General features: G+C 47.2%; 1 protein-coding gene across 5 annotated transcripts in view; it reads right to left on the bottom strand.

The window, feature by feature from the left end:
• LOC135905744 (band 7 protein AGAP004871-like) overlaps nucleotides 1-27412 on the bottom strand; it is a 247968-nt gene that overhangs the window by 7998 nt on the left and 212558 nt on the right. For all 5 annotated transcript variants that reach the window (XR_010565467.1, XR_010565465.1, XR_010565468.1 and 2 more), the window contains 3 exons: nucleotides 10186-10389; nucleotides 4408-4463; nucleotides 3230-3308 (listed from right to left, as the gene is read on the bottom strand). Coding sequence is in view for 1 of the 5 variants with exons in the window: in XM_065436760.1 (XP_065292832.1) it covers nucleotides 3230-3308; nucleotides 4408-4463; nucleotides 10186-10389 (339 nt within the window). In the remaining 4 variants the exon portion in view is untranslated. The remainder of the gene's footprint in view (nucleotides 1-3229; nucleotides 3309-4407; nucleotides 4464-10185; nucleotides 10390-27412) is intronic.

The following is a 27412-nucleotide window of genomic DNA, read 5'->3' on the forward strand; positions in this document are numbered from 1 at the left end:
TTCATAAAAAGAAAACGCTAAAGACGAAGTAGTAGTTGAAGGAACACATACGACAGGACTGGCGCTAGTTCCAACTGGCGTTTATTACAAACGGTCATCTATTTATGCTCGGCGCATCACGTACATCATGCACTCATTATCATACGCACAACAATTGAAAGGAATCATATCATACATACGATTGTATGGTCAATCAGTTCAAGTGTCTAGATATCTCGAGAGAAACGTCACTTCTTTTTCTTGCAAAATCAAAGATGTACAGCTGACGCACGTGTCTAATGAAACATGTTCTAATTAAACAAACCGGAGACAACAGAAAAAGATGGTGGGGTGCGCAATACAATCGGCGCCGTTAAATTAACCAGCATCATGAATATAATTTGCAACACTCGTTGAGTTTAACTTTCTTGAGGGCCACAGTCAATTAAAAAGGAAAGGATATGGCAGAGCATCGCATTGCTGTGAGCCTACGGCCCATACCGCGCACGTTTGCGTATTTTCGAAACGCCGGGTACTCTAGTGGAATAAGAGACTTAACACAACTCTACAAACGCGAACTGTTTCCGAGTTTGTCTAAGTGAGAGCAGAAACACAGGTCCCACCCACCCTGTGAAATTTCTCTGTTGCAATATTTCTCTCTCGAGCGCCATAAGTTTTCCCATTCGTCAACAGGCAAAAGAGAGCGTCCCAAGCACAGAAGAACGGTTGCTGCCCTTGCGCTCGTATTCACAAACCGGTCTCGGTCGACTAGAAGGCCTTCCTCTGTTCCCCCGAGTAGTGTCCCTGTACATGCTCGGGGACACTACCCCCAGTCTCTTGAGAGGAGCACAGCACAACCCTTTGACTTCGACCTCTCCACAGTCATTCCCACGCCGTAAAGTTGTTTCAACGCTCTAACTCGAGTGCAGCTGTGTAGACGCTGAAAGTCTGTTGTTAAAAAAAGTATCTGAAGAGTCTCCTAGGAGTCTTATTAGGCTGTAATTAAGAAGCTCAGTTAAAAGGTCAGCAGTGCCGTGCACTTGCTCGAGTAATGCGTCGAGTGCAGCAACGCTCTCGAATACTATGCATAATTGCGCTGCATGTGCATCAACGAGGTAATTGTAAACCAATAACTTGTTTCTGCATGCTCCCCTTGTTAGGCGCATATGCTCAGTACAAATGACTGTCTATGTTAGCATGTGAAAACATAGGAGTACAGCTACAGTTCACGTGTGTGTGTGTGTGTGTTTTTTTTTCAACGTACACTCAATGTTCAATACGAAGCACCACCTCAGCTATTGTTCCTTGATTTTGTTGGGGGCGTGATTTGGGAATGGTGCTGCAGGATAAAAAAGAATTAATGGCGGTGGCAGGTCATACAGCAGTGCGATACGTGAAACATAAGGTCGTATGTTATTTCTGCTCACAAGTTAAGTTTTTTTTTCCCTCGAAAGCTCTGATGGTTTGGTGCTGTTTGTGCCAAAGATTGACCCGCGTCATCAAGTAGACCTGCGCCACTATTGGCGTAGCAAATACGTCTGTCAACCTTTAGGCTTACTTAATCGATCATATAGTGAGAATACTACGTAAGGCCATATATTTCAGTTTCTTGGCGACTGAACTGCGGTGGCCATGACAAGCCACTTTATATCATTTGAGAAATGCGCCGGTGCCAGATGAAGTTGTAGAAGATTAAAAGAAATTATTTAAACGATTTAGCATATACAGAAAGCTTAAGGCGGGCAAGTGTGCAAAAAAGTGCCGAGCGGTGAAAGGATGTATTTAATCACACTATTTTGGAGAAACAATTATTCCTGGCATCAATCAAGGCGCACACACCTGGGAAATCGACAGATCTGCCACTGGAAGCGGTGCGAAGACGAAACTATCAAGTATTTTTAAATGAATTGCTCACAAAAATAATAGAGCTAATCTAATGAGTAGCACTCTTTCAGGGCTTCACAGCGTCTGTCTAGTGAACTATTTCTCGCAGTATGTCAACGTAAAACAACAACAACAAAAGAAAAAAAAAAGCCTTCAGAGTGTGCGGCGGGGATGGGCCCATAAATAACAGAGTGTCACGTGGCCTGGCAGTGGAGCTCAGTAGCGCTTTCCATAAAGGAGCGCCAGTGAACGCCTTCTCCGATTGGTGGCAACCGCTCTGCTTGGGGAGGATCAGGTAAAAGTAAATGGGCGCATATATAAAGGACAGCGAGGGGCGGAGGAGAGCGGCCACGTGTTACCCCGCCGCCTTTCCGGCGGCGAGGCGATAACAGCAGGCCATTTGTTTCTCTTATGAATTCCGAACGGCAACAAGCCGAGTTGCACTCGGCGAAGCAATTTGTCGGACCAGCCGTCCATCCGACGGCCGTTCGCAGCTCGAAAGAAATGCAGTGGGCCCATTCCCTCGCTGCCGAGCTTGTTAGGCCTCTCCGAAAGCAGTTACGAAGCGCGCTGATTGCCCGGGCGGCAGCCAGCCGCATTAGCACGTTCGGAAGTGGCTCCTCGCCGCGCTATTTTGCCGTATCAACTGAAGGAGGAGGAAACGCCGAAATGGAAACCAATAATAGCATTCTAGGGGCTGCAAGCCGCTAACAGCCGTCCGACACCTTCATTAGGCCTAACGATGGACAAATCTCGACTGCTGCAGAGGGTATGCGTGCGTGCGTGCGTGCGTGCGTGCGTGGGAGCATGGGCCCACGGCGTCTGCGCAACCATCCGCGGCAGCGGGCGTCCGCTGCTCGTGTGCGCCGGCCCCCCGCTTTGCGGTGCCCCGAAGAAAACCATTAGGAAGCGAAGTCACGTTAAGAAAAAGCCATTCAAATGGTTGCCGCCGAAAGGAGCAGGCGTTTTGCATGGGAATGGGCGCCTTCCGGGGGGTCTCGTCGTCGAGTTTGTCAGGTCGGACGGGGAGGCGCGAGGACAAGTCGTGCCGGCGAAAAAGAGGATCCCCCGGACTCCTTGGTACAGGGTACCGAAAGCAGATCGACCGAGAACACCGTCATAAACCTTTGTCGTCACGTCAGCGTCGTTTCGGGGAGCTATAGGGGACGCCGACAGGGACGTTGAAAGCGTGCGCGCGACGACCGGCCCGAAGCAGAGGCAGAGAGCTCCGTGCCCACTTATCCTTGCCGCTTCCTCATTGTTCCGCGTGGAACGCCTTCGAGACCCTTTGCTGGCTGGCTGTGTTTGCTAGAGCACGTATATGATCGTTCGAACGAGAAGAGAGGGGAGGAGGGGTTGTTTTTACCTTTGCTCGTGCTTCTCTGGCAGCCTCAGCTTCGGCGGCCATGGCTCTCTGCAGTTGAACCGGTAAACGCACGTCCTTGCTGCAGATTTGTGACGTGCAAAAGGAACGCTTTTAGTGCAGACAAAACGCAGCCATGACTAAACAACGAACAATGTAGCAGGACACGGACAATCAGCAGATGATACAATCACGATGCTGCTAAATTCAAGCGTTATATCAACAGCGTGAACTGCACTCATTGGATGACTTTGACACTACTTTGCTTCCTTTCTGCTGCATGTAGAAATACAGGCGCAGCCTTTTACAGCTGGAAGGAGTGAAAATAAAGACTTACACTTCTCTTTTTTCACGGGACTCACCACATTATAAACATGTAACAAGATGACAGGAAAGTGAATGATTTTAATTTTGTTTAGATGCGCTGATCTTAATGCACTCTAATAAACGTTTTTGTTATTTTGTTTTTAACCCTTGGTTTTAAGTGCCAAAACCACAATCTGATTATGAGGCACGGCGTAATGAGGGACTCTGGATTAATTTTGACCGCCTGGGGTTCTTTGACGTACACCCAATGTACAGTACACAGGCGTTTCTGCATTTCGCACCCATCGAACTGCGGCTGCCGTGGCCGGGATTTGATCCCGCGACGTTCTGTTTAGAAGAGCAACAGCATAGCCACTAAGCCACCCCGGCGGGTTCTTATAAAATCTTAACGATCCTTTTCAGTTTTGTCATTCTTATTCATCACGTTTCCGTGACTCAAGGCGACCCCATAAAAAGCAACCAAGACGAGGCTACATGCATATGCCCCTATTACGAGATACGTGCTCGAGAGAAAAAAAGAATGCATTCAGCTGCTGGCCGCAAGACCTGAAGAAAGGAGGTTTTTGTACCTATCCAACTCCGTTGGGATGGTGCAGGTTGTCCTGCACTACAGCGTGGCGCACGTCACCTTACATTTCATCATGCGCCTCCACTAGCCCGCACTTAAGCTATAAGTGAATAGAAATGAGCACGCAGAGCACGCAGGAAGCGTTTGGTGCCGCCAATAACCATAAAGACAGATGTATGAAAACAGGAAACCAAAACCAGCCCAATAGTCGTTAGACAGCAGTCCTTCACCAATCGCGAGCAGAAAAATGGACACAATAGTACGGCTTTTTGAAGAAGCTACTCACATTTCCACCCGCTCTACCTTTATGCCCCAAGCATCGGTGCATTCGTCCAGGGCGCTCTGCGCAAGAGAAGAAAAGGACGGTTTCAGGAGCAGGAAAGGTAACATGGTCGCGGACATCACGTTGCAGGTCCCAAAATGGCTCTACGATAAGCTAGAACGAAAAGCTTTTTTTTTTTACGTAAAAGAAAGAAAACCGACACGAATGAGCTTACAAATGCGTTATCACAGCGTTGGGCACCTGTGTCCATCGCTCGCTAGGTTTTCCATCTTAACATAGTAGCACGAGCAGCATGGGTAGAATGGGCGCGCCTGAGTTCGGGTGCACCCTTGTGGGCAAATCATGCCGTCGTCAGACGCTTAGCTCCCATAGATTATCTGTGATGTGCAAGAAGAAGGGACTCATGATAGTTCGTATCACGACCAGAACTTTCTGACTTTCACGAATACAGCATTGACAACTGCCCCCACCATCACTGACTCTAATATACATGTATACAAACGCTTTAAAAGCATGCGAATCCCACGTACCTGGACAGAACCAAGATAATGTTTAAATTATGGTGTTTTACATGCCAAAACAATGATCTGATTATGAGACCGACCGGAATAATTGGACCACCCGGGGCTGTTTAACGCGCGCCTAAGTCTAAGTAGACGGGTGTTCTCGCATTTCACTCCCATCGAAGGTAATGTTGGCTGCCGTCGATTGGAGATACTCGGATTATTTTTTGCATTCCGACTAAGTACATAATTAGTCTTAATTATTTGAATAACATCTCCCATATTATATTTAGAGTAAGAGGGTCATTTAGAAAATTGTAGCAGCATGAAAAACTCCCGATGCAGCTTTCTTTTCCTCAATACGCGCTACAGAAAAGCGTTTTTCCGAGCGTGAAAGAAGCCCGCGATTACACGCAAAGTTCTCCGAGAGGCCAGTCACGCGGCAATTTTTCGTGTATTTTCGGGCTTCTTTCCCGCCCGGAAAAACACTTTTTGTGTAGCACGTACTGAGCAACAAAGGGCTATATCGTATCGGAAGTTTTTCATGTTGCTCTGCAATTTTTTCATTGGCACTACTGACCTCATTATAATTTTTCAGAAGATGATTAATTATTTACGACTAATTTGTAACTCGGCGGAAAGCAAAAAAAAAGAAATAATAACCTGAGTATTTCCAAGCGACGGGTTAACAACATTACCTTGATTCTGTCCAGCTACGTGGCATTTGCATATCTTTAAAGCTTAAAGTAATTGTAATTGATTATATAACCTGAGAAGTACTGTCCTAATTATGAAAGTGTGACTATGGCATTTGTAGGCACAGCCAAGGGAAATCTAAATGCGGTATTTTCAGCGACGTACTAATTGCGTGCAAATTTTTGCCGACCGATAAATAAGCCCCGCAAAATATGAAAAATACCACGTGACTGCGCCCCCACCCGCATCATAAAGCAGCGCCCTTGAACACGCTCATTCTGAGTTAGCCAGAACGAAATAAAGGAAACAAAGAAAAACATCGTGATCGAGCTAGTGCCTAATCTTCCGCACTCCGGCCGAAGCAAGACGTTGCATTTGGTGTCACTTGGAAACAAGCTTGATAGCCGTTGTCTTAGCGTAGATACAGTGCATGGACGTTTTCTTTTTTTTTTTCTTCGGAAGACCTATCACCACAAAAGCGAATTGGCAACGTCAGTGCAAAGGTTTAAAGATGAGTTTTGTTTCTTAAATTAAATATTAAATTATGGGGCTTAACGTGCTAAAAGCAGTCTCTGATTACGAGGCACGCGGTAGTGGAGGACTCCGGAAATTTCTACCACCTGGGGTTCTTTAACGTGCACCTAAATTTAAGTACCACGGGTGTTTTCGCATATCGCCCCCATCGAAATGCGGCCGCCGCGGCCGGGATTCGATCCCGTGACCTCGTGCTCAGCAGCCCAACACCACAGCCACTGAGCAACCACGGCGGGTAGTTGTTTCTTCCCACTCACCATGTATTTCTCTTATGAGCAGAAGGCAAACGTGATCCTTGGCTTGGTAGCTACAAATGGCAACAAGAGGAAGGCCGCAAAGATACTCGTATATCAGTCATGGAATCAGTAAGTTTGTCTACCACGCATCGATGCGTGGTAGACAAACGCATCGATGGTCATCAGAAATTATGAAAGCCTGAGAAAAAGCGGCAGCTTCCATAAACAGCGGCGGAGGACTCCATCTTTGAGCCGTAGCCCACGCACGGATTTTCTAGCATTTATGACCTCAAACCCTCATGCTAGCGTGCTGGACGTGGCCACCCAAGCACCAATTTCCAAGTCATCAGTTTGGAGGATTCTAAATGGCTTGGCCTTTCACCCGTGCCACCTTAACCTGCACCAATGCTTGGAAGATAGGGACCTGCAGAATCGTCTAGATTTCTTGAAATTCGGTCCTCACAAAAGCCGATGAATCACCGGACTTTTTGCACAACGTCATGTAGACAGATGACGCCAATTTTTGCTGAAACGCCTAGGTAAATTTGCACAATGCACACTATTGGAGTGACTCCAATCCACACTGGTTAAAGTGCACCCTGCACCAATGGCAGTGGTCATTCAATGTGTGGTGCAGAATTTACGCCGGTGCTATAATCGGTCTCATCTTCGGCCACACACTGACTGGACAGCGTTACGTGGACGAAATCCTTCGAGTGGTGAATGAGTTTCTCACCGAAGTTCCGCTGTCACGTCTTCCACTTGTGTGGTAGCAGCAAGACGGGGCGCCAGCACACAGTAGCAGCCGAGCACAAAACTGACTAGATGCAACTTTTCATGCGCAGTGGATTGGGAGGCACGAGCCTGTAAATTGGCCGGCTAGGTCACTTGACCTCTCTCCGCTCAATTTATCCATTTGTGGTTATGTGAAAGATGATGTTACATGATCGAGAAGACGACGTCAGATGAGCTCAAGGCAAGGATAACGAATGCCTGCCGTAGAATTCCAGCGTCGGTGATCAAGATCGAAAGCCACTGAAGATGTGATTAAGCGGACTCAGTACTGCGTAGGTGCATGAAATAGATCTATTCGAACACATCCTTTAAGCGGCAGCTGGCCTTCACCGGAGCTTACGAATGCACAGATAATAAGAGAAAACTGAAATTGGATGTTTGTTGTTAATTGTTGCTGTTTGTGTAAACGTCCCGATTGCCGATTCGCCACATTTGGAAGAGGTACATTCTATACACGTGGGTCGCTTCCTGGTCTGTTTATTTCGCTTTTATTTTTGCCACGAACTTGTTCTTGCAGCACGTATACACTTTCATGAAAAATAAAACCGTCGCTTTAATTTGGCTTTAGTCCGAAGCGAGTTTGTGGCTCGAAATATAGCTGCGCGTGCATTCTTTCGATGCGGTGCAACCAAAGCCGGGATTTCGAAACATTGTATGCCTATTACATTTCTTTTCGCATTTCGTGCTTGGTCAGAGCGGCGCTTCAGTCGCGTTATCAAAGGGCTTTTGTTATCAATGTGATCAGTCGGCCTTGAGAGACGGATAATAAGTGGGGCGTCGAAATGAGAGGAAGGAATAGCTGCGAAGCCGCTAAACCTACTGTTGGTGCCCCTTCCGCACCATTATCAAGGTGATGCGCTGTCTCTTCGGGTTTGCCACAGGCAAAGCACTTGCTTTCAATCAGCTTATTTGGGAACACTTCTTTACGATGTGGGTGGGAGCGCAGTCAGGAGGTATTTTTCGTATTTCGTGGGGTTTCCTTACCAGTCGGGCAAATTTAGTAGGCTGAAAGTTGCTGAAAATACCACAGTTAGATTTCATTTGGGGGGGGGGGGGGCTACAAATGCCTCCTTGACACTTTCATAATTAGGACAGCACTTCTTGAGTTAGATAATTATTGCAATTACCTAACCAAATCTCAGTAACTAAAAGATTACTGGCGGCTACTCCACTGGACTGCAAACAATATGCTGTAGGCTTTCTTCGGGTTACGCAATTGCTCTTTTTTTTTAAATCTTGGTGCATGATAATTGCGACACCCTGCATATTTGTATATATTAGTCTTAAAATGCAAACTGTCGAATATAACGTTGCCCGAGTACTCCTAAAGATACAGCCCTTTTTCATCGCTGTTCTGCGCTCGAATAAATCGGTGCCTAAATAAATCTTGCTTTCAGTGTTCATTGCGAGACTTGCAGCGTTTTTTCAGAAAATGCTCGCAAAAGACGCCCTCCAAAGTTCTCCGCATGCTCAGTTACCTGCATATCGAGCAAGCGTTCACAGATATAAATGTTATAAGGATCAGGAGCCACCATGGATTCACTTACAGCTACAAGTGACTGCAGATGAATGCCAGAATTCAATTTAATGAAGAAGGCATGAATAAAGGAATGCGAAGTTCCTCCCTTGGTAGCTTTTTTCGCTTCAACTTCCCGAAAAGCATGCAGACAGAAAGAAGATACACTATTCACGGGTGGCTCCTGTATTCAGAATATTTCAGCGCGTGCTATTGTCAGGCAATCCTAGCCTCAGGTGGACCTATTTAAGATTTTTCACTCGACATCAACCACTATAGGGCAGAGCTACACACCACACTGCGAGCAACGAAATTCATGGCTGAATGTGACGCACCAGTGAACAGGGTGCTCTTCTCGAAGTCGGCGCTAGAGCTTCTGCGTAACATGCACGCAGCACTTCGCGGACCTGATGCGGTATTTCAGTCAGTGCTCAGACACACTAGATTATCTGCGAACGACCGGGCAGACTAAACGGTGAAATGAACCCATGGGCACGGCGAAGTGTGCTTTATTCCTCCTTTTAGCAATCACATAAGACACGTAGTGAAGTAGCTTTCCATACAATAGTCTTTGACAACGTGGTTCGACGATGCAGCAAAAATATATATGTATATGCAAGTGGGCCACGAATTATAATTAAGACTTTCTGTACACTTACTGAAAGACAAAAGAAACCTTGTGTCATCGATTTCGGCTATAAGTGTGACCATCACGGACTATACTTGCTACATAAAAAAAAGTGCGCGATGAACCATTTTCTTGTGCTCGTGGTGAAACAGATGAAGACATATCAAACATGCTAATCAAGTGTTGGCTTTCTGTCCAACAGAGTACTCTGCTCGAGTAAGAACTATGCGTCAGGCTTAGAACAGTCTGGAGTCCTGCGCTCACTTTAGGCACTATTCTCGGAGCATGGCCTTGCCAAACACTGCAAGGAAGTTATTTCGTGCTGTATAGAAAGTACTGATAGTGTGCAAGCGTTTCAACTTTATTTTATTTCAACCTCATGCTTAAGTGTGCCACGTCATCCACCATTTCTTCTTAATTTTTCCCATTTTAAGCAGCGTATTTTTCGAGTAATTATAAGTGTCTTAGCCCATAGTGTGTTAGCCAATACACCCTAAAGAAAGCTCGCCCCCTTCGGGGCTTACCTCGTCCCCAAACGATCGTCGTCATCTATCTTACGTACGTTTCGATTCTTTAACTCTGCGCACCTGGTAGACTACTGTGTTCCGTCACGAAAGACATGTGCTTATCAGCGTGACACCGCGTTCTTAACAGGAAAACAGCGAGCGCGGTGTTTTCAAGAAAGCAAACGCAAGCCAGACAGATTACAATTATCGTTTGAAGACCAGATACGCCCCGAAGGGTGTAAACTAGAGCGTATAGCAGCGGAATAGCGCAGAAGCAAGCCCATCATTCTTCCTGCTCCGCATCTAAATCTACCCAAATACGCCCTTCGAAAGGACAGAAAAAAAAATAAAAAAGTTCGAGCCTTGCCTGCATTGCATTGGATATCTGCTCCCTATCGGCGAGAATCTCGTGCAGGTTCCGGGTGCCCAGAATATTGCGCAGCGTGGTCTGTGCGAGCAGGCGGGTGCTGTGGTGGGCGTTCTCCACGTTGGCGACGGACACCGCCGCATTGTGCACCCGGTAGTACACGACTGCGTCCACCGACACGGTCACAGAGTCCTTGGTCAGCACCTGCAATGAATCGGCCACGGTTGTGATCAGACACAGCCCTGGAGGCGATGGAATATGCTTCAGCGAACAGTCAAACGACCAACTGGCGTTGTTATATCATTGAAGCGGCTGCCGACTGAATATTTACCAAAGTTTACATCGACGAATGTGGGCTCGGCGTACAATTAATGTCAAAAAACCATAGTTTATCGCTATAGTGACACTTATGGCGTCCACATTTCCAACACCAGAAACACGTTTTCGGTGCCCTCACAAGTTTTACCGGGCCGAGGAAAAGGCAGAGCGCAAAGAAGTAAAAATGCTAAAGGAATTCTCAGAATCTTCTGCTGATGCGCAAGCATTCTATGGCTCGGCTGCTACTTCGCTTTTGCTTACTGATGTAGTTCGCTTATGCATGTCTACCCATCGCTACCAATCATCTACTATTACACTATTATAACGATTAAGCGTGTTAACTTGGCCAATTATGCATTTATTTTGCAGATATAAGGCGCCACAGGACAGTCAGATTTTGCTGGGGTACTGGCCAAGGAATGCTTACGCATTACTGTAGGACTGTAGGAAACTAAGGAAATGGAAAGAAACCTCTCGATGTTCTTTTCACTTGGACAGGATTTGATGTGAACTGAGGCCAAGGCAACTTTCACTCCCATGAATATAATGTGGCTCACACAGGCATCTGTCTGCTACGCTGCGGTCCATGGCTCAAATCCCGGTTACAAGTAATTTCTTGTTTCTTTGTGTGTTTTGTAATGCTACCAATCAACTACTGTTAGACTAGTAAAACGATTAAATGTGTTAACTTGGCCAATTATGCATTTAATGTGCAGATGTAAGGGGCCACGGGACGGAGAGATTTTGCTGGGGTATTCGTCAAAGAATGCTTACGCATTAAAAATAGGACAGAAATCGCCGAAAGCTCACCATCAGACTAACTGGGCAGATACACTATTTTTCACCTGTTGCGAGTGATGTTGCCTTGCCCCTGCCTGCCAGCGTCTTCCTGGCCACCCCAGTGAACAGCGTTTTCAATACATGACAGTTATGTGCATTGTGAGACCAGTATTCAAAGATCGACGCCAAGGAATGCGCTATGGCTATCATAAGGACTCGCGCATTAAGCACGGCATCGCAGGATCAAATCCCGGCCACGGTGGCCGCATTTAGATAGGGGCACAATGCAAAAATATCCGTGTACTTAGATTTAGGTGCACGTTAAAGAACCCCAGGTGGTCAAAATTAATCAGGAGTCCCCCACTACGGCGTGCCTCATAATCAGATCGTAGTTTTGGCAAGTAAAACTCCACAATTTAATTTAACTTTTAAGGATTCGCGCACAAATCGGCCATTATTTATGAAAATAAGAAGAGCACATGGGGGCAAGGACGTTTCGGGCGTCTTGATTTATTTATTTGGATGTACAGTTGGATATGTTGGAAACCTACTTAGTCGCTGGCCTCTCCGCAAACTATAAATTGCTTAAATGAGTAAAGTATTACGATATGAGGCCAATGAACGCACTGCAGAAATTACGGCATTCTTACGAACTTGCGTCGACATTCAACTGAATTATATGCAACCCAGCAACAAAAAGGCATGTTTCAAAGGTTCTGAAACAGGGGGCAGGCAATTGAAGGCGCTAGTGGAGGACTCGGCGAATCCAAGGAGGCCAACTATACGTGTAAGAAACAGAAAAATAAAGATAACGAAACAAAACAAGAACCACATTCCGCAATTGATGCTATTGAACGAGAGCCCCCGAAAACATAACCGAGCGAAGTTAAGCCAATCGTAAGTACAATTTTGTCACTGCCGCAACGGGTTCCTTGCTGTTGGAGCACTTGCACGCGACTTACCAAAACCACCTATGTACAAGTCTATACTAGCCTATCATTCAGTGCAAGCGCAAGCGCAGACACAACTGGATTCCACCCCATGGTGCTACATGGTCTAGTCATCTAGGTCATCTGGTGTCATGCACAACTTCAAAGGTGCAGCCATTGATGCTGCGCTCCGCAAACTGATGCTTCGCCTTCGTCAGGACGTTATCGTACTTATCGATTCAAAAGCAGAGCTTCAGTAACCATTTCATAAATTTCCTTATTAATTTCAATCGGCAGCCACTGGCAGCCGCTTCAGCGTAGCCCTGCATTACTAACTGTCCAGCAGAAGGTGTATTCGGTGCATGGACAGGCACTACCGTCATAATGAGGGCGACGAAATATCTTCTAGCCTTTTTGAGAGCTATATAGGACTCAGTGATACTTTGAAAATGGCTCATCAGCGTGTGTGCGTACTTCGTCTAGTGTGAGTGTGAGTAGAGTGTACTTACGTTGTGTATCTTTCACCAATTTTAGTAGGAAGTGCTGCAGTGACGGCCTCTGGGCAAGCTAACCTCCCCAGTTGTTTATTAAAGATCTGGGCCCGCGCTCACAAAACGTTCTTACGCCAAAAGCGTTCGTGCCAGCCAATAGTGATGTAGGACGTATTATTAGCGAAGGCGATCAGCCAATGTAAAACAGCACTTACGAACGAAAAGCTTTGTGAATTCGGCCCCTTATCTCTTCCTCGTCATATCGGCACGCAGACTGGTGGTATAAGTAGTAATGGTGTACAAATAGTCGTCACTCCAGGCGTCACGTTCTTCTTGCGTCCCGCGTCTCCTGAGCTAAGTTTACAGTACTAGTTACAATATACACTTACCAACCAGGAGACATCAACACTGCATCAGTAAATCTTCTCTGGTCTAATTATTGCAAGCACGGGTGCCACATGCTTTAAGTCGTTTATTCAAGGGTGCTACGCGCATGTAGAACTAGATTACTTTTATTCTGAGAGAGGGCACGTCCGCTCTATATACTCTATAGCTCTATACCAAGAGAAACAGAACGATCCATTGATAGTAAAAACGAATATTCATTCATTCCACGGGGAAGATATCTAAATGACACTTATTTTGTGAGCAAAACATCGTTATTGGGACGAAAATGAACATACCGTTTATCACAACACTGGCAGAGGGCGTCATCAATGTGCTATCTGCAGTCTTGCACCGGAGCCGGCACTAAACCTTTCACTGCGGATTTACAGGATTAACCATCTGTTGCCCACCTTGGATGGGGCGCGGTCTTGTTTTTGTCTTCCCGAAAGAGGTGCACTCGGTGACTTTTTTTCGCTTTCTCGCGACTCTTCCCGTTATCTCTTTCCGCGAGTTGTATTTTCCTTGGCACGTTCACAAGCCCTAGCCCCGTCAGGACGACCCATCATCCGAGGAACAATGCCGCCACGGGACTGTACGATTAGGAAGCTGTGCGGGATTATTATAGCCTTGTCGCACGCACTGTCGTTGCGAACCCTCTCCTTTTCTTGCTTCTTGTGCATCCGCTTCCCATAGCAAGAACACTGAGGCACCTACAACGACCGCCGGATGAAACCGCAGACGTCGCAAGGGAAGCTCCCAAAAAGCGAGCGACCAGTGGTGCAGGCATCGCAAGAACAAAGGTTTGCCCCTTCCAATCAGTCACAGAAACTGGGCACCCCGTTCCACTCAGATGGAGACCGCACTGGCGCGAATAAAGCCTCGCTTTTGCAGCAGCGGCACCGGAGGGATTGGCCCAGTCGCTGGGTCTTCCCGTTTGCTTTGTCTTCACAAGGGAGGAACGACGCTGCAGTCAGTCGACCAGGCGTTAAGAACAAGGTCGCCGAACCCTGCACCATTGCCGGAGAGTTCCGCTTCGCCATCCAGAACTTTTGCCCGGCCTTCGTCGGCCCCCCGGCGCCTTTGTTGTTTTCTCATGCGCCCCGCGCCACGCAGCGTCCCGCGTGTACGTATCTGGCTGCCGAACGGCCTTTCTGGTCCCACTGTTGCACCGTATCAAGCCTCGCTTCGCAGTACATTAATCCCCATTCATCTTGATCGACTGCTTGTTCCAGAGAACAAAAATTAACGCCGAAAAGATGGACAACAAAGAAGGAAAGAAAAAAGGGCCGGAGCAGGCGTCTCGGAGCAGAGCAAGGAAAACCAGGCTTTACTGCTGGCCAGCCCTAGTAGAGCACATTAGCACGCTCTCCCCTGCAGCCACGCTGGGAAAGCAACTGTCGCCCGTGGTGACCGTGGCGTAGGCACGGAGTGTACGCGCCATAAAATCGTATCAGCGGTTTGCAACGCCTCCTCCATATCGCGCCGCGATAAAACAGGATTTGAAAGACCCCCTGGGCTGCCGCGCGCATTAAAGAAGCGTCGTTCGGGAAAAAGAATAAAGCAAACTGTCGCCACCTTTCTAGGTCAGCGCTGCCTCATTCGGCCAAGGTTTAGGAGGGAGAAAGCTGCGGTATAAACAACGTCCTCGTCGAGCGCTTAGCTAGAGACAAACTGCCATAGGATCCCATAAACATACGTGGGCTTCCCGTTCCGTTAGTTCCGCGTAGCCGTCCTATATACTTATTCTTGCGCTGTCGGTACGGGTTTTGGCATTCCCGCGTTGAATTTTGCCCATACTGGCATATTTTATCTTTCCTAGTTTCCTTGGAACGAAGAAAACTCCAACGCCCATTGTGACCTTGAAGCGTTTATTTACGTCCGGCGTTGATTCGGCTACTTTATCGATCTGCTCTAGTCAAGCATTATTGGTGGTCTTTTGCATACCTCAGCAATATTTTTGGAAGGCTTCGTTTGTTTGTTTCGGTTGGCTTCCGCAAATTCTAATTTTGCTGTTGTGCTAGCGAAGCCGTTTCGGATCATTGGCAGTTCGCAGGATTCAACAGTTTCAGACCTTTGGTTTCAGAAATTGTTTCGAGTTATATAAGTGAGAACTACGCTAGTTTTATAGGGGCGCAAGGATGAAATTGCTTTATGACTGATCTCTATACAACACCGTAAAGGCTCGCATTATATCAGCGTGAAAGTTCAATGGAACCAAGATGGGCATGATTTTTTGTTAACGAAGCCACGAACGACAGAGAAAATCAACCATGTTTTTTAAGAATTGAAATGTAGAATTAGTAACGAAAAGGAAATGAAAGTGACAGACAGAACAAGTCACCGCTTGTGGCTGCCGAAGCCGCCCCCTCCGCGTGATGCATGTGACCCTGTACCAATTGAGATACGGTAACGGCTGTTGTCTCCCCCTCCAGTTTCTCGAGTATTTGTGTATTGCTATGCTTAGCATGGGAGTGTTAGCCAGCACCATTGACGACCTTGGCGGTGGATGTGCGTATATCCTTTCTACCGCAGGCAAGCGTCGTATACGACGGTTTCGGGTTTGGCTGCCACCGACGGCCAGGTTGTTTTTCTTCGTCCTCTTTTATTATTTCCCTCGTCATTTTTAATTCTACATTTCAATTAAAAAAACAGTTATTTGCTCATATACTTTTCTTGGCGTCATTGTCTGTTGGCTTCATGCGCACTATAGTGGGTTGTATTATATCAAGTAGCTCGCCAGAGCTCTAATTTCTACTACAATTCGATAAACGGACGTCAATAGGGACTACATAAAGGGCTCTTGCTTGACGTTCCGCACCGCAAATATCAGGCGTGATACACCTCGAGCAATGTTCTCGCTTTGTACTTCATGCCTTCTTACGTGTACTTGCTATTCGTTATTATGGCAACTATGTTTCTCATTTTTTAAAGCTTTCGTGTGAACGGTACATAACAAATATGCCGTGTGTCCCAGCTAACGTTAGCCAAGCTATTACAAAAAATAAAAAACTAATATGGTGCAAGATACGATTTTAAGACCTACTCCAACTCCAACTCCAACTGTTCCATCGTCAAGCCTCGGACGACCGAGCACTCTATGTCTTAAAATTGTACCTTGCACCAAGTTCGTTAAATCTTTTTTTTTCTTTCAACAGCTTGGCTGACATTAGCTGTTCAAAGGGTTTGAACCGCTTCATACAACACGGGATAACAAAAGAATACCCTGCTACGTGCTTCACGAAGTTGCGGCGCCAATTAATGTTGCCGTCAGTTTCAGTTAAGAAGACCAGCGCTCGCGAGAATTTGCGGATGCACTTGAACAATTACGACGAACTTTTCTGGCGCGAGTAGCATCTAAAGATGAGAATAATACCTCGGGGACAGGTTTTGTATAAGTTTCTGCCGAAGATGGCTAACGCTCGTCACCTGGCGCATCGGTGAAAAATCACGACTGAAATCTGCAGTGCATCATGGCGAAGGGCAAGAAAAAAAAAAGAAACAAAAGAAGAAAAAGCCGTACAAGGGCTATTCAAACTCAAAAACATTTTTGCGGCTAGAATTGTTCCTAAGAACAGATGCCAGTCAATCGTAATGTTGGAAATATAATTAGCGAAAGCGACCGGGCCAATGGCAAACAGCAGTTACGGACTAAAAGTGTTCTGGCTACCAACCCTGAGCTACAGACTGCCACACTGGTGACGCGAAAGTACCTTCACGCGAGGTCGGTGCTGCCACGCCGTGGAAGAATGATCACACTCTGCCTCAGGTTGTGTGGGAAGAGCAAGACGCGTCCTTGGCGTCCTTGTAGTGGCGCGGCGCCACTTCGAACTTCTTTGTAGAGTTTAGCTGTTACAACTGTCGATCACTACTTTCCAGCGAGCATCACATCGGGATCACATTAATCGGGATCACACTGCGCTCAAAAGTTCGGAAGGAAAGCATTCCTCGGCGTAACAGCGGTGCGAAGAACCCCCCGTTGCACTGAATCTAAGAATAAAGGAAGCACCTGCAATTTGCTTCGTGGGAGCAATTTCTTGTCCCATAAGTAACACCCTTCTGCAGAGGTCACGTGCTCCTCGATGGAGTATACGTGCACACGTCCGATGGATTAACATTGATCACGCTTATGCCCACACAGGGTAAACGTATACTTCACCGGGAAATATGAGAAGGAATGAGTGAGCATAGGGACTCTCGTAAGACACGTTGCCAACACCTATAATTTTACTGCGACAGGGGCTCCAAAGTGAATTTGCTGTGTCCGTTTGTCTGACAATCCCGTTACGCTGGCAAGTCGCCGACATCGTGCCCTTAAGGCCGCCTCCGACCAATATCGAACCGTCCGCCGCATGACAAAGTACAGACCTTAGCCCACCACCACCATCACCACAGGAATCGAGCGCATTTCCCTTCGACAACGTGCAAATGCGCAACCACTACACTATCGCGCGCCTCTGGCGTTTGACAGTATGTGAGAGGTTTCGTGCACCACGCAGACTCTTGAGAGTGGCGGCGTCTGTGCATGTATTTTGGAGGCCACAGCCGGCAATACTGTAGCGGACGAGGATGACGTTGTGCGCGTCAGGAAGGGGGAAAGTTAATATTTGGCGGTGTTTGAATTTCAAGTTTACGAGCGCCGCGCTTAGGTGCCCGTTCCTGCCACGAGCGTCGGCGTCGGCGTAACCGAGCGAATGAGCACGGCGAAAGACAAAAGCGAAAGGGGAGCGCAGCGGTGGCTTAACGACGCGAGGAGGAAAGTGGAGGAGGAGGGTGCAGCAGAACCATGAGGCAGAAAGCGGAGTAGGAGGTTACAGCGAAAGCGTGAGAAGCAAGGCATAGTGCGGCGACGATGGCTCCGAGGTGGCGCCAGAGGAGCGCGTCGTCTCGGAGGCCCGTCTGCGGCGGCTGCTGTGAGTCACGCCCACGCGTCATCCACGCGCTGGCTCTCGCGATCTCCCGATTAGTGAGGCAGTCGCGCCACTCTTCGCTCCGTTTGCAACGTGCCGCACGAGGCCGATTGTCCGCGCCAGCAACAATCTGTCTCAAATATATCGCGAAATGAAAACACGTATAGAGGTGTGCTCTAATTTCCCATTAAGGAGTATCGTAATTGTCGGTGTATTCTTTATATCTACGAATTGAAAACCCTCTTTCACGTGACAGGTGTTTTAGTTTCTCTGTCAACGAAGATAAGGCAAGCTCTGCCAGAGAAAGCGGAGACGCAGCAAAATATGCGAAAGCCTGCGTTCCTTCTACCTTTTCTTTATTTCTTCCTTTCCTTTCTTTTTTTATTTGTTCATATCTACAAAAATTCACGTACAAGGTGGACTGACACTTAGGATCTGTTTAATATATGGGCGTGCAATGAGAATTTAACACTCACAAACGTGCGCGCTGCCGTGCTGCCCAAACGAGGCAATCAAATCCGGTCCTTCATTTACGGTACGAGTACACTTTTTATTTTTTTCATTTTCCTTTCAAAATTCATGCCTCCTGTAAGGCAGTTGCGGACGCGATTCTCGCAAGAATAATAATGCCGCCCGCGTCTGCTTTCAAACACCCCCGAACCCATCCTAATTAATGGACGCACTCGTGTTCGCGCGAGGATTGTGCCGGCGAAATGGGTTCCAACAGAAGTAATCGTTGCCGACACGCCTTCCCTCCGGGTTCCTCCCTTCGATTTCCCTCTCGTTCAAACCACTCTTGCCTCTGATGCGAAAGAGAAAAGGAAAACAAAGGGAAGAGCGGCCGCGTATGCTAACATGCTTCTCTCTGCAGGCAAAGTGCGAAGCAGCCTTTCCAGTACCGGTGAGACACTTACATTCAGCGGCACCTGCAAAATCCACAAGATGAACTCGATAATAACCGCTTTATCAGCGCTCACATATGTTCTCGGCCTTTCTGTGCTAGTGTAGTGAATCCAGCGTATATTCGAATTACTTCGACCGCGGCTTCGCGAGGGGACGCCGGCTTTGATTTCTGTTCATGACACGCTCTTTGTCTTGCCAATGCGATTCGAAGCTTCTTTCGATTACGAAACTCTGCGTTGCTGATCGTATTCCCTTTAGCGCGTCTGATATACCGCGAGATGCGAATGTATAAGGACTGAAGCTATAAAGTATGTGAGGTAATGAACACGTGGTCACGGGCGGGGGGGGGGACCAATTTTTAAAGTGTGAAATCCGTGTTAAAAGCTCACGCGATTCGTCTCCTGCACATGCCAGCTAGGATTAAATAATAAACTGCGTAGGCGTGCCACTCACAAGTACAGATCGAGCACATTACCAGGAGGCCAGGTGCGTTGTTAGGCCGCGCAGGAGTTGCGCTTTTAATGCGCAGCATCGTTCTCCAAATCACGCGAGTTTTCTTTTTGTTGTTGTTCATATCCATAGCTCGCCCTTTTCGTGGGTCAAGAAGCAGACAATTGCCGTCATCTGTAGTCAAGGATGGTAAGCAGCTGAGGCTTCGGTTGGCGGCCGCGGGAGAAGGGGACGACGGAGGAGAACCAAGCGTGTTGAGTGTGTGCTCATCGCGCGCATGGGAGGACGCTTGCCTCACGCGTCCTGCTTTGTCCTGTCAGGAGTGCGGGGGTGATGGCCGCGAGAGCACGCAAACGAGCGCCATGCCCGTTTAGCTGGTTCGGTTTCCTCTCGGCGTCTTAATGGCAAAATGAGGAAGCGTCTCTCGGGCCGCTAGGGACCCACAACCTTAACGCGCGCTGCTGGCGCGTCGCCGTCTAGTGCTGCAGCGATTCGCGCAGGGCCTCGCATTGCGTAGGTGTCAACTAGAGCTCAGTCTGCCAGCCATTCTCCTTTTTTTTCCGCATTGCGAAACGTCTTGTGGGCAGGCGCAACTGCTTTCAGACTATGGCTAGGAAAACGGTGTCGTAAGCAACAAATGTGAAATCGAATACAGCGGCAGCAATATGGCAGCGGGAAAGGCAAGCTATCAAGATCGACTCTCCTTCCTCTATGCGGGAATAAGAAAGAAAAGAACACACACGTAAATGGGAAACTACGGAGTATTTAATGGACGTTCTCCTTCTCACAGGTGAGCAGACACTTCAACTTTCCTTTTACCGTTTATAGATGGTGCAATAAAATTACTCGCAAATGATAATGACCAGAGGATAGCGGCTTGCGTAATTCTGACTGTTCGCTATCTGTAACAGTCCTTCCACCCCCTCCGCCACCCGAAAAACAAAAGGAATAAGAAGTACTGAGACCAGGCGTGATACATCAAGAGAAAGATCGATGGCACAGAATTGTGTGTGAATTATGTGTGATTATGTGATATTATACACATATATTATACTATCATAAAATCCTAAACACTTATTCTATGAAAAAGATCCACCTTTAGCATGCAAAAAGGCAATCCTATAACGATAGGATGATCATTTTCCACGAATCAAAACAACACAGGAGCCACTCGAGACGCAGTGGGAGAGAGCTGCGGATTAACCTGACAATCCGGAGACCCATAGCTTGGTGCACGAATGCTTCTGCAATCTCCACAGCAATGCTGCTGCCACGACTTCGAACCCGCGTTCTCATTCTCAGCACCATAACGTCACGGCAACTGAGCCATCGCGGAGGTTTTCGTATTTCTTAATTGAGCCAACGCAGCGGTTACACAAATTGCAATTAGCCTCAGTTATAGGTTTTCTTTTCCTTTTATTTGGCATTTCCTTCATATTTTATTTATTTTGTTGACTTCATTTCGTTGCTGTCAGAACTTTTGAGCTTCAGTGCTTAAAAGCTCGGATGATTTTTTGGGCAATTCTTTGATTTTCCGTTAAAAAATGATTTTAACATTTCTTCCCTAAGCGTTCGCATTTCTTCCCGGGAATGTCCGAGGTTACCTAAGTAAAATCATGGAGTTTTTTCTCCCTAAAACATTGGAAATTCAACAATCTGCCTGTGTCTGTGATGCATTCTGTGAAAAACATGTCTGTTGCTTTAAACGTGAAAAAAATACGCTTTTTTTTTAATCTGCTTCTCGAATACAATGAAATCAAGCTTTGCAATGGAAAACGAGATAAGACAAGCAAACTCAAATATCGCTGTAATCCTGTCATTGCTGTTTGCAATTTGATGTCGCTCTAGCAAGAGTTATAGCGGCAGCACGGTTAGGAAAGAGAAAAGCCGGCGTTTATTCGTCGGTCCGTCCATAAAAATAGATTTCACGCCTCAGGTGCTGACAATATTTCCTACGCGATCCTGCTTCACCAACGGAGAACGCCGTGAAACTGGCTACGGCTAACGGAATGGGGGAAAGTAGAAGCAACGAAAGCAAAAAAACAAGAAAAGATAGGAATTCATAGAAAGAGCAACGTGTTCGAGATTCGGCAGAGAAGGCAGGCTTCAACAAATTCTGCTTGACCGAGCGGACAAGTCGATTCAGAAGAAGGGCACAGCTAAACGCCCCAAGCCAATAAGCGGTTCACGTGGCCGCGCGCCTATAGGCCGCGGGGATCTCGCATCGAGGCCAATATGCATTTTGCAAGGAAAGAAGACTCGAGTGAAAAAGTGTGGAAAACGACAAATCGCATCTCGTAACCCGCAAGCCCCCTCATTGTTTCTTTTTTTTTATCCTTTAGTTTTTATAACGCGCGGCTTCCAGTTCATATCGTCTATAAATTGAGAGGAGCTGTCGGATACGTTGCTCAGATACACATGCGGCCCCGAATATGCCGCGAATGCCGATCATTCCCTATGAAGACGACACTCGGCGCAGCAAGAATCGGGATTGACTTCGGGACCGCTTTCGTTGGCATGGTTTTGAGCAATGGAGCTGGAGAGGTTGGATTGGTATACCCTCGGCTTATACACGTAATCTTCGAACATCGCAGCTCGTACGATCTCTAATGAGTGCTTCGCTGCGAGAGGATTGTTTAAATCGCATTATACACGCCGCACTACACAGTGCATTTCGATGCTTACGAGGCTCGAGATTTCAGTGTCCCAGAAACAACAGAGTAACGTCGTTATACAACTCTCACTGGTTTTCTTGATCCCTCAACAAATGAGAACGCGAGTTGGAAATGAATCCGAGCTTATGTTTGCGCTGCACACTGTCAAATATTGAGCGACCAACTGGGCACGATTAATCGGTGAGGATGTCATCATGTGCTATGGGGATAAGGCTCTCGAATAAATGCGATTATCCTTGTCCAACCTGATGTTTGGAATATAGAATCAGCATTCCCCTAGTTTTATCAAGACTGCATTCTTGAAATTTTCTTTTTAACTTGGAAATGAATGCACGAGTCTTTCGCGACACCGTAAGGAACAGAGATTTGCCACCACCCCCACGAACCATAGGATTTTTTCCTTTCGAACTAAACTAAAGGAAAAGTGGCCAAATACGGTGAAATGCACCAGCATTTTCGTAAACTGCAGTTTCCAGCAGTTTAGAAAAAGATTTACTTGAACCGCAACGCGTTTTTGCGCACGTTTTCTGTACATAATAGTCAAAGATTGTAAAGTCACATAATTTCTTGCAAATCGGTATTATTTCCATGCTGGCTGGCTTTCCCTTACAATCAAAAGCCTTCTCAAGGTTATTAAGATGACTTTGTGAAACATAGTTAACTTACTCATATATTAATTATTGTCCCATGGACCCTGACATCCACCGCCGCGAATATCGAGGTGAAATAATTGAGCTGCAGCCTAATTCCTCTCGCGTGATGCCTAATAAGTCACTTAAGTCGTGCATCCAGCATATATGAGTCTTACCTAATATACCAAATCCGTGTGCTTTTCAACTTCCACACTCTAAGAAAAATCCCGGGGAAAACGGGAGTAACTGCGCCGTTAGTGCTAAAAAGGGCGCTTTCGTCCCTCAAAGGACTAACTGCATGAATGTGCGTGCCGTGTGCAAATTTCGGAGAGTAAGTGTTTAGTCCCTGCTCTGAAAGAGAGCAACGGGAGGACGAACGGCAACAGTTACTCCCCAAGCACTTCGCTGTTTTCGGCCGTGTCATGGAGCGATGCGGCGAAAACGGTATTGTCTATAAATCGTGAATGGTTCGAAGTTAGTGCATTGTCTACTGAACTACATGCACAGCAGCACTTTGCCTCTTCGAAAATTACGTGAAACTTAAAACTGGAATGTGAAGAGGCATGCCCTTCGTGCGCACCCCATAAGTGAGTGATACACATTACACGCGCAAGTAATTGATAGACGGCTAGACTTTCTTGGTCAATAGTACCTAAGTTCCTTCCGTTCCAAGGAGGTTGCGAACTGAAGCGATGTGTAGCTCAAGCGGCACACGCTAAGTAACAGAGAAATTGCCCTTCTCTGTCGTCTTCGGTGCCCCGTTTGACTGCGGTGTACTGGCGTGGACGGCCACGTTTCGCTAACGCCGAGGTTGCTGCCGCCAACGATGTACGCTTTAGACTCCATAGCGCCACGTGCTGCCCGAGCCAGCGAGCAGCAGCAGCCTGCGGTGCCAACGCCGCATGCCAACCGACGTCCTGCGCGACGAGAGACCGAGGAAGCCACAGCGGCCACCGAGGCCGGCAGGCGCGCGCAGCGGCTATGCACAGCGGGGGAGAGAGAGGCACGTCACGGCGGTGCCCTCTCCCCTCACGCAATACCTGGCGCGCTATCGCCCAGCAGGTGTTGCGTTTTGCCCGCTTTGTTCCGTTGAGGTGCGCTCATGACGTGACGTCGCAGCCAATGGGAATCTAGGTGCCGTTTCGCTGCTACAGACGCCGGCTTTTTCGCTCCCATTTGATGCTTTCGCATCAAAAATACTCGGGAATATATTCTTTGAAAGCAAGCACAGTCATTCCAGCGTGTTGCGCAGGTGTCAAGAAATAGATGTTTCAGAGCACCTTTAACCTGCATACAAAGTATTTCCTTTTCTGTATATTTATAGCTTCGTTTTCAAATGTGTTCAGACTCGTTGTGACGCTTATTGGGGGTTTAAAAAAGCCAGGGAAACATGAAGTAGCAGTTATTCGCGAGAATTCTTTATTGCGAGTTAGCTAATTATTCATTATTAGCAGTACTGGTCTGCAAGCGCATTTGCTTTCCTGCTTTCTGGCTTACTGTGGCGCAGCCTACTCGCTCCTTGCAGACACTCTATGAGGGAATGCTACCAAGCTGACGGGTTAAAAGCAACCAGCCCGTATTCACAAAAGTTACCTGCTTTCTGTCGTAGGCAATTGGCCACAACCGCGGCTATCGTCAGCCTGATCGATATCGTGAATGGCGAGCGCCTGAACCAGACGCTGCACCATGGGGCCAAACTTTCCTACACGTAGGACGACTTGGATACCACCGACGGGAGACTACCCTGCTCTGTCGCCTATGCCCGTGAGTGGCCTTTACAAAACCATTTGTTTTTTGGATCAGAATGGCTGAGAAGGCCACATGTGATGACTGTGGCCGCGAGGAGAACATTAAACACGTTTTGTGTGACTGCCCTCGATACAGTGTGCAGAGACGATCGCTTGCGAATGTGCTAGTTCGAGTTCATCACAGACCATTGTTGGAACAAACTATTTTGGAATGCTGACCTCATAGGTCATTGCAGCAGAGGGCGATTAATGCACTACTACTATTCTCAAGGACAACAAACCTGCAAAAACGGCTTTTGCCTTGAATTATATTCATTGTTCTGCACGTGATCCCGTGCTGTGGTAGTGTGCGGTGTTCGCGACTGGCTCGGATTGTGTGCCCGTAGTTTCCGTTTGTTTCTTTGTTTGCGAGAGCAAAATTCAGCCAATCCTGATTCTGGGCTCAATATTACAAAGTGCGGCCGTCCAGTAGCGAATATCACATATACTAACGAAGGCTTAGTGAATTCGCTCCCAAATAATTTGCACGACAAAGGCAAATACATCTCATGTAAGTTAGCAATCTGCTTTTAACGCATTTTACGACAGCGGCATGTCGTTCAGTACCACCAAATATTTTCTTTTCGCCTTAAGCCCAGACTACACGTACGCTTGCGGACGCGCGCAAGCTTGCCTTCACGCGCCCACGCATGCGTAGACGGTGCGGCATGGCTCGTACGCGTCGAAACGCGGCGTGATCTCGGGGAACAGCTCCTCTCTGTTATGGCGCGCTTGGGTTGCCTCGAGTCGGTGCGCGCCTGGCTACGCAGCTACGGCGCGGAACATTCAACTCTCAGTGAAGCAAATTTATATAATGCAAGAAAGTGGTTCTGCTTTCCTTTTTGTGCTAATGTAACAGCTATAAAAATATAACAATCACGTTTATGGATATCGAACCGTTTTGAAACACTGTTGATAACAAAGTAAGAAGCGGCGCCTGCCAAGGCGTCTGTCAGTGAGCCCAGTGAGCGCGCGCTGTCGCGCGTCTTTGTGGATGCAAACCGCCATTACTTGCGAGGTGCGGCAGAGGCGCGCGGACGTAGCTTGCGCGCGTTCGCAAGCGTTCGTGTGGTCTCGGCTTTACAGATTGCCGCAGTTTCCGGTAGCCATTATTGCAACGACCACGTTTCATCCACGCATAGCGTACTGTACCTGGAATATCAGTTTGATAATTACCCATCAATCATCGGTACATGCGATCTGCGACAACCGGACTGGAGCACGTGTGCTTATTACGATTCTCGAGTCGCGAGCTGTCAGCTTATCGAGAGACCCTGCTGCGCATGGCCGGGACGCACAGCGACAGCTACCTGCTCACGAACGATTATAAGACCAGCGACCAGGACGCTCCACTTCAGTGGGCCCGGTAGCGGTATATCGTTCAGCACTATCAAATTTCTTCTTTTCGCCTTACAGTTAGGCTTGAAATACGAGTATAAGTGTTATAGAAGATCGCTTTTTGTTGCTGCTGCCGGACCCGGCGTCTTGTATGCATTTTGAGTGTCTGATGTGCAATATTACGCATCCATTAAAGCTATTGCTACAATTATGTGGGGAAATTGAGAGTAATCCAGGTCCCGCTGAAACAAAACAAATGCTAGCTGACCTTCCTGCCGGCCAGAGCACAATTGGCACTGAATTGGCAACCCTGAGTTCTAGGTTCACAGCATACGACGAACGTTTCAGTAAATTAGAATCGATGGCAGCTGCCGTCACTGACGTAAACCGGCGCGAACAAGATCTGGAGCACGCAGCCACTCAACTTCAGGAAAGTGTGCGTGAAATTGGTCTAAAAACGAAGATACGGAAAATCGGTCGCGACGTAACAACTTAGGAATTTTTCGTCTTCCTGAACCACCTAACGAGAGCACTGATCAGCTGTTTAAATCAGTAACTGACATTTTGTCAACTAAGCTGGAAGCTGGAACTAAGCGCTGCCACATACTTGGAACACGTAATCTGGACAAAGAAAGGCCTATGATCATTAGGCTGATAGACTACGGAACCAAGATTTAAATACTAAGAAACGCGCGGAAACTAAAGGGATCCAAGGTTTCCATTACCGAGTATTTTTCTGTACGCGTACGCGTGATTCGTAGCAAGCTATGGAAGCACTCTGTTAATCTGAGAAAAAATGGCAGCAAAGCATGGTTGCACTACGATTCGCTTATCGTGAATAAAAATGGCTACACTTGGGGCGATGCTAAAAAAATTATTGTAATGACAATCAACAAGTTAGAATTAAGTCTCCCCACCAGCTGTTCCTGTTGACTCTAACTACCTATCTAACTACCGTATGACGCTACTAAATGTAAATGCGCGTAGTCTACTAAATAAAACTGACAACTTTAACTGTGATGTGGATTGTCACGATCAATCTTTTGTTTGTGTAACCGAAGCATGGCTCAGCGATGTTATTTCCGACGTGGAAGCTTTGCCTTCTGGCCACACTGGTCTACAGAGAGATAGGCCTGTTGGGCGAGGTGGTGGCGTGGCGCTCTGTTTTAAAAACGGCATCAAATTTTCCGCACTTTAGGAACTTCCAAATATTGAATCACTTTGGGCCAAAGTTAAAATCGGTGGTTTAGTCGTGGTTTTGGGTGCCATGTACCGCCTGCCCAGCTCTGGCGATATCTTTCCTACCGTTTGTGAATACATATGTAAACACAGGCTCCATTGCTGTAAGTTGAGACTGTGTGGTGCTCTTAATGATCCGAGTATAAACTGGACCTCTCTTTCTATAGCTGGCCATCACAAATTACTATGTGAGTATTTAATTAGAATCACTTTGGCTATTTCATTTGACTTAACTCAGGTTGTCAGTGTTCCTACACGTGAAGATTCCATCTTGGATCTTGTATTTGTGAACGAGCCACTTTTATGTAACGGCTTGGATTCTGAAATAACTGATGGTCTTTCTGATCACAAAGCAGTCTTCGTTACATAAAATATGGCCATTGACGCCATA

Source organism: Dermacentor albipictus, chromosome 1, assembly GCF_038994185.2.
Source record: "Dermacentor albipictus isolate Rhodes 1998 colony chromosome 1, USDA_Dalb.pri_finalv2, whole genome shotgun sequence".
Lineage (NCBI taxonomy): Eukaryota > Metazoa > Arthropoda > Arachnida > Ixodida > Ixodidae > Dermacentor > Dermacentor albipictus.